The sequence below is a fragment of the Chelonoidis abingdonii genome, chromosome 15 (assembly GCF_003597395.2).
Source record: "Chelonoidis abingdonii isolate Lonesome George chromosome 15, CheloAbing_2.0, whole genome shotgun sequence".
Taxonomy (NCBI): Eukaryota; Metazoa; Chordata; order Testudines; family Testudinidae; genus Chelonoidis; species Chelonoidis abingdonii.
The window spans coordinates 25,111,285-25,119,153 of NC_133783.1; the positions used below are offsets into that span (position 1 = coordinate 25,111,285).

Consider the following 7,869-nt stretch of genomic DNA (forward strand, 5'->3'; position numbering starts at 1 on the left):
GGGAAAATTAGCAGCCTTTTTCTTCCCCGATTCTATTGGAGCTATAAAGAAAGAAAGAAAATACCGAAAGGCAACGTATTTACTTTTTAAAAGATGTAACATCTTGTTTTGATTTAGCTTGGATGACGGGGGAGACCAAAAAGTGAGTTGCAGCCATTGGGAGTATATGGTTACCGAAGCTCTGAAAAAGAGTATACTGCAATTCTACTAATCTCACTTTGTAAATCAGCAAAACCCAATGAATCCTGCTCTGCACAGGGCCTCCCAGAGGATTCAGGGGGCCTGGGCTTGTCAGAAGCATGGGGCCCCTGTCGCCCAATTGCCGCCGAAGACCCAGCACTTCGGCGGCGGGTCCCAGGGCGGAAGGACTCCCCCGCCGGGGTCTTTGGGGCACTTCGGCAGTAGGTCCCGGAGCAGAAGGACCCCCAACTGCCGAATTGCCACTGAAGACCCAGAGCGGAAGAAGCTCTCGGGGCCCAGGCCCCGCGAGAATTTTCCAGGGGCCCCGGATCGAGTGAAGGATGCTGCTCCAGGAGCCCTGAAAAACTCTCGTGGGGGCCCCTGCGGGCCCCGGGACCTGAGACAAATTGCCCGCCCCCTGGGCGGCCCTTGCTCTGCAAATCAGCAGGTCCTACAGAAACACTATTTACTGAAAATTTTTGAATGCATGTAAGATACAAAATCCTTTATCCATCTACTACAAGAAAATTTCTAGATAGTTTGGTATTTCTTTGGGCTACCAAAAGCATGTGATATGTGGTAAATTAGCCAATGGAAAGAGGCCTTCATAGACCTCTGACGAGGCTGAGAATTGTTTTACTCACTGGGTCATTGACTATGTGAAGAATGAGAGAAGAAGCTGTTACAGAGGTAAAGGGGAAAAGAAGGAACGAACATAACTATCAGTGGACCATGACAAGAGGCAGAAGAAAAACTCCTGAAAGTCAAACAGTAAAGAGACATCGATCTCCACTCTCAGGAGCCAGGAACAGGGGAGTCTCTGCATACCTACCCATTAACAAAGTAGAGCTGTCCTCCTCTTAAAAATCTTAATTCTACCCTCCCAGCCACCATTCCTTTCCTCCACGTGAACCAGAGCTTTGATCACCACACCAACCACTGCTTCCTAAACATTATGTCAAACCTCTCCAACTTCTACAGCGCACTGCGCTCTGCAGCAAACTGTAATGCAAGGGGAAACATCCACAAACAATTTGTTATTGAATTTAATGCAGCAAAGACCTTTTTTTAAATATATTTTAATATTTAATTTAATACAAAAACTTCCATTCAAAAATGATTTTCCATGCTGCTCTGAAATTTTGAGTTTGTTGCAAAATCCAGCACAATACACAAACCCCTGCCAATGTGAAATGAATAGGTCATTTTAGTCCATTTCTTATGCTCGGCCTATACACAGATTTTGTACTGATTTAACTATTTTGGTTAGGGTGTGGGTTTTTTTACCAATATAGTTATACCAGTAGAAGCCCTAGTTTGGATGCAGATGCAGAATGATAAAGGTAACTTATACTAGTTTAGCTTATTACCTTTCCTATACAGGAACAGCTATCCCAGTATAAAGCATCTTTATATCAGTATAACTACATCCAGACAAGGGGGAATTGTACTACTTTAACTACACCAGTATAGTTCAAACAGTACAATTTTTGTGGGTAGACAAGCCTGAAGTATAGGAGCATCCACATCACATGCTACCTCCACAATTGGTGCTATTGTCATTAGACTGATCAGGGAGCCTAAGGACTGAATGGGCCAAGAGAGGGAACACCTCTGACCTCCTGCAGTGAACTCTCTGGGTCAGAGGTGAGGCATATTGGTTTCAACTCCACCTGCCCAGGCTTCTGCTTTTTTATGGAGCAGAGGATTTCAGTCTCCAGAGCTGTCAGCTGGGCATCCTTCGCTTAAGAACCAAATTCATTAAAATGTAAAGAAAAGAGGATCTGCATCCCAGATTACAGATGGATACAAATCGCAGGATAAGAGAATACAGATATCAAACAGCACAAAGGGCAACCTTAAAAATGTGCGCTTCTGAAGAAAAATCTGTGAGTGCTTTGAAAGATTCTACCATTTCTAGTGGAATCCATCATTATGCACACAGGAAATCTTGCAGAAAATCGTAGAATCTTCTATTTGCATTTTGTGACCCAGGCAGAGTTCAGCTAGTCTAAGGGATAGAACAGTGATGGTGAGATCAGGCAGCTCAAGGAAGCAGTGTGATAGAGTCATTAGAGTAACTATAAATAGTGCCTTTGGGTACCCCAAAAAAAAAAACTGATTGAACATTCCATCAAGACCTGGTGCCATAAACAACTGTTTCTTGGAGCAGCTCATTTGGAGCATATGTTACTCCTGACTTGGCCCTGAGTAAAACACAAGAATTGATTAAGGAGTGGCAGTGAGTGTGGCTGAGCCACTAAAAGCAGTAACCATTACATAACTGTTTGACATCCTCATCGGATCTTATCGGATCGTTGCACTCGGTGTCAGGTTAAAAAATTAAAATCCATTCGCTGGGAAGGGAAGTTGCTTAATATAACAAGTGATACTATGACAAAATAACAAACATTGGCATGTGGAATAAGGAATAAATGGAGTCAGACAAAATTTGAAGGGCAAATATCCAAAGATGTAATAAATAATAAGTAATTTCCCAAGTGTATCAAAAGAAACCTGTGGGAATATCAGTTGGATGCCCAGGGTACAAAGAAGTGATGAAATAACTCAAAAACTTAAATACTGTAGCAATAAATTAGCAATACTAGATGTAGTTCAACTACCAGTTCTGAAGAAATTAAAGTCTTGAAAAACTGAGCTATTAACAAAAACATGTACGTTATCAGTGAAAAAAATTACTATCGTTTTCTAGAGAAAAGGAGGGCAGCAATATAATACCTGTTTTTCAAAAGGTGCTTAGTGTGATCTCAGGAATTCTGTAGATCACTGAATCTTACTTCAGTAGCAGGAAACATAGCAGAGACATTCCTTGGAAATAGAATCATAAAGCCAAATAAGTATAATTTGATATGAACCAGCACAGCTCTTGAAAGGACAAGTCACAGCGCTATAACCCATTAGACCTTTTCAAAGGAGTTAACAGAATAGTGTCTAAAATAGAACCAGTGAATACAAAGCATTTACATTTCCACATTTTTGTAAATGAAGCTCCTTACAAAAGATTATTGAGGCAACCTGGTAGCCATTTAGGGCTCAATGGAAATTACAAACGCTCCAGCATGAGCTCAGCCCTTCCACTGGGAAATCTCCACCTAGGCCTTGATCCTACAGTGGGCTCCATGTGGATGGTCTCATGAGCCTGCACAGAGCTCACTACAGACCTGAATCCTTATTACTGTATTACTTTTACTTATGAAAAGCTCAGAGACTTTGTCTTTATATCTGTCTAAAAAGTGCCTAACATATACTGTTAGTGCAATACAAAAAGCATTTGTGGTGATCACCACCATCACCACAGGAAAAAAGTGAAAAGTCCTCTTATGGCTTAAAAACTAGAGTAAAATTAATGGCCTGTTCCAAATGTGGAACGTGATTACTCCTAGGCTGTCCCTGGGATCAGAATCAAGACTGGCATGGTTTAATATACAGCATTTATTAGCAATCTGGAAAAGCAGGTGAATGTTGAGGTGGCAGCGTTTGCTATAAACAAAATGAAAACAATTAAGGTTACTCAACTTTAGAGACCATTTTGAGGGAAGGTTGCTCCCCCTCCATTGCACATCATAAGGAAAAGGGATCACAGCTTGGGCCTGGAAGCACAGAAGGAGCAGACTGGGGCAACACAGCACGCTCTCCTGCCCCCAAGCTCATAGAAGTCTCCTCTTACTAACAACGTGCATTAGGTATCTCCTTATAATCATCCAGGAATGTTGTCAACCAGAACTGCAGCAGAGTTGGGGAGCAGCAATCCTACAAGGCAAATACCCTGGGACATCCACTGGATTTGGAGTGGATTTCCTAGCCAAAGCTAATGCTCATCCATAGAGAAGAGCAACTAAAACTATTAGAGACATATGGATGATTTAGAGTAAGATATTATCAAAACATTTAGCAGTACTTCATTTGGGAAAAGAACAGTATGAGGAAATATAATAGCGGTATGGAAAATAATGGGTAGCGGAGAATGTTTTGTAAGTAGCCCTTTTTGCCCTTTCTCATTATTAAAGGAAAGAAGTCATTCAATAAAATTAACAGTTAACAGAAAAAAAACATAACTCAAAGAAAATATTTAATGTGCAATTTACTATCAAGTTGTGAAACCCTCTGATACAAGATAGCAAACCTCCTCCATTCCTGACTTGGTTGCAAACTAGTGGTGGGTGAGATGATTATACATTGTTTAAATACACAGATATACATATATATTTTGTAAACTGCTATAGGGGTTTACACTTACATTATCTTAATGTAAAACACAGTTATTACATTAACTTTGTAAGATTCTCAAGTTATATGAACAAAAATGGTGCCTGCAGTTACATCGACTAAGACAACGATAACAAAGGCTGTCTGACAAACCTCATGCTTCAGGGCATAAGATAGGAGAAGAGACACGTTGCACCAACATTGACCTCTTGGCCAATTAAACAATGCTGATTGGTCCTAAAGAGACTCCAATCCTACACTCCTTGCCCAGAAGACTGATGCAGAAAAACAAAAATAAGAGGACCTACAGGCAGTGAGAGATGGAGATGAAAGGCAGAGGAAATAGATATCCTCAGGACAGAACCCTTTTGAGGGAAGTAATAGACAATGTACTGTAGGCCAACTAAGGGAAAGCTAATCTGTAGCAACGAGCCAATGAATGACAACCTGCTGCACGCTGCAACTGGTCAACCTACTACCAGATAACATAGTTAATTGGATCTGTAGTTCATCTCTCAAGAGCACCACACACAGGGCACTACCATTCAAAATCTAATGAGACATGCAAAGTTGGCCAGAAGGTTCCTGCCCTCAACATTCTAATGTGGAGAGCAAGTTTCTAGGAAAGCCTGGCACTTCTGTATGCTGGAAGAGAAGAATCAGCGAGGTTCTGGAAAACTGTCTCCTTGGTTTTTACGTTTCCTTCTGTACTAGAAATAACCTCACATTATAGACCTGGTCATGTATTTTTAGCACTGGAGGAGGAGCACTGAGGGCACATTGGGAGCAGACAGGATCTCCAGGGCAGGAGAAGGGAATTGCAAATAAGCAACCAGCATCTTCCTGTTATACTTTTAGATGGAAGGTTTAATTTCAGCAACAAACCAATACCGTTAAACTTGCCATAGGCCTCTCTGCTCATTCCTTGGGTTGCCAGCAAAGAGGTACTGGAAGCTCTGATGCAAGTTGCTTCGATACAAAGCCAAAATTAAATAATCAATCACAGAAAGACAGCAAAGGTTAAATAATGAGGCAGAAGAGAAAGGGGGAACATTTGTCCTGAAAAAGGGTGATCTGCCTTCTGCTTACCAGTCCATCACAGTTGCTGATAGCCACAGTGGCACCCGGCATGCCTGAGACGTCCCCGGTGAAGAGACACTCCTGCTGGAGGGGCTCTCGAAATAGTTCTTGAAAATCTTCCTGCCATTCGGCAGAGGCTCCAGGTGGCACAAGTCGACGGTTGGGCTTCAGGCGGAGATGTAGTTCTTTCCCAAAGACCGTGACATTGAAGTATAACAAGCGATTTCCAGCTCTGCCTTGGTGCAGTGGCTCATCCAGGGTGCTGCGAGCCACCCTGTGCCGAGCAGAAGGTGGGATGGAAGGATGGCTGGCTTCAGCACTGCCAGCTGCCACTGAGCCAGATACCATGTGTGAGAGGAACCGTCCCTGGCAATCTGTACTGAAGGGCACAATCACGCCATACTCACTTAGCTTTCCAGACAGGAGGTGCTCTAATGGAAATAAGTACAGACAGAAAGACTTCAATACATTCAAAGCAAAAAGCAATCCTTTGTAAATGTATTATGAAAAGTATTTCCTCCACAGTACTGTATGTTAATTTCCACATGCATCAGGAATTTCATAGCCATTTCGACACTGGATTTTCTTGTTAAATTAGATAAACATGTTTAAGCCAATAAACTTTCTCCCCCTCCTATAAACTCCTGTTTATTCTGTGTCTACTTTGTATTTTTAAATCAGCAGGCATATCAAATGTAGCAGAATAAACTCATCCTGACATACACTTATGCCTCTTGCATACCCAACTAACACCAAGCATGCAAACTATTTATTGTTCAGCTTCCATCTAACATTACTTCTCAAAAACAAGTGATCCCATTAAAATAAAGCTATATCAGCATCAATTTAGAAGTGTTTGCAATGGACCCCCAGTAGGATACATACCTCCCTATTGCAATTTCCTATCACAATCAACACAGCACAGTTCCAGCCAGTTACATAAAAATACACCTGTCAAAACAGCCTAAAACACTCCTACCGCCTAAATCAGAGAAGGCAAAAAATAACCAGCGGGACAGGCAGACAAATAGAAATTACAAGCATACAATGAGTCTAACATTTTCAAGTCAAATATAGTAATGTATCTTTTTAATTGGCATGTTATTGCACAGATTTGATACACCACACACCCACACTAAGTAAATTTAGCATGACAAAAATAACATGGGACACTGGAAAGGTAGCCTGTGCTTTCAATGAGACTGATGACTGAATGCAAATCCTGCGCTCTAACTTTTTAGGCAATTATGTTTTTCCCATGCACACTTAAATGCCAGCTAAAATTACTTTGCAAATCTGACAGAAGGCCCAGCACTTGTAATACCAAGCCTGCTGATTTCAGTTTGAGCCTTTGATTTCCACTCCCTGCCCACGTCCCATCTTGAGAGTGTAAATGAGACTTAGGTAAGGGGTGGGGGCTATGTAAAGAAAGTATTTTTCTGAGCTTACTGACAATATGGAAAAATGCTAAATTCCCACCAGTTTAAATAACTGACAACCTAAAAACAGTTAAAAGGAAGGGATGGTGGATGGATGGACTGATGAACACATAGAGAGAGAGATTCACACAGGACCCAAGAGAAAAGTAAAGGAAATTAAACTCTTAATATCACACTAGTTTTCCTCTGTGTTCAACTCCCTTCTGTGAGCGCCCTTTGCAGCCCTGTTGGCTTTGCTCCTGTGAATCTACCTTTCGCTTTCCGATCTCACTGATTTAAATGATGTCAATGCGTTAGGTTAAAAAGAAAAATCAACTCAATCCATGAGCGAGGGGAACTCTCCTACCTTCGGGTTTTGCTGCCCTGGCAGTAGCAAACCAGTAGTTGAGAGGAAACAAGCAGGACAGCATCACACAGAGATAATCCATTTGGTGCTAGCGAAGCGTTTTCTGGGGGCTCTCTCCGAAAACAAGCGCACAAGGGAGCAGCTCTCCAAAGGGAGATGGAGCGAAGTTTCTTCCCCTCGGCTTCCTGTGGCTCCTCCGGGAAGCCGGGCGGCGAAACGGGATCTGGTGAGCTCAGCAGTGCGCCCTCCTGCTGGAGTGCTGCAGACTGTCAGAGGCGCACGCAGAGCAGGAGCCGGTCCTGCTGGTCCCCGCCGCACTGTGCACAAGTTGGACAAGCCCCCATGCATCTGGCAACGCAAAGTAGGGAGGAGGGAGGAGACACTGGCTGGGAGGGAGCCCGAGGCTGCTGCCGCCGCCGCCGCCGCTGCTCGGTGCAACGCTGGTGCCAGCTGGGGGGTCCGCGCCGTGACGCCGGCGTGTGAGTGTCAGGCCGGCTGCAGAGTCCCGGGGAGGTGGGGGGCAGCGAGGGCCTCTCCTGGGGGAGGCACAGACAGGCGCGGCGGGGAGGTCCCTTGCACGTGGCGCTTTCAGTATTG

General features: G+C 43.3%; 1 protein-coding gene across 1 annotated transcript in view; it reads right to left on the reverse strand.

Moving 5' to 3' along the window:
* The window catches only part of ADAMTS14 (ADAM metallopeptidase with thrombospondin type 1 motif 14), an 89,202-nt gene extending 81,848 nt beyond the window's left edge, over nucleotides 1-7,354 (reverse strand). The window contains exons 1-2 of the mRNA XM_032782722.1: nucleotides 7,273-7,354; nucleotides 5,497-5,918 (exon numbers count right to left, since the gene is read on the reverse strand). Coding sequence (XP_032638613.1) covers nucleotides 5,497-5,918; nucleotides 7,273-7,354 — 504 coding nt within the window. The remainder of the gene's footprint in view (nucleotides 1-5,496; nucleotides 5,919-7,272) is intronic.
* Nucleotides 7,355-7,869: the final 515 nt, after the last annotated feature.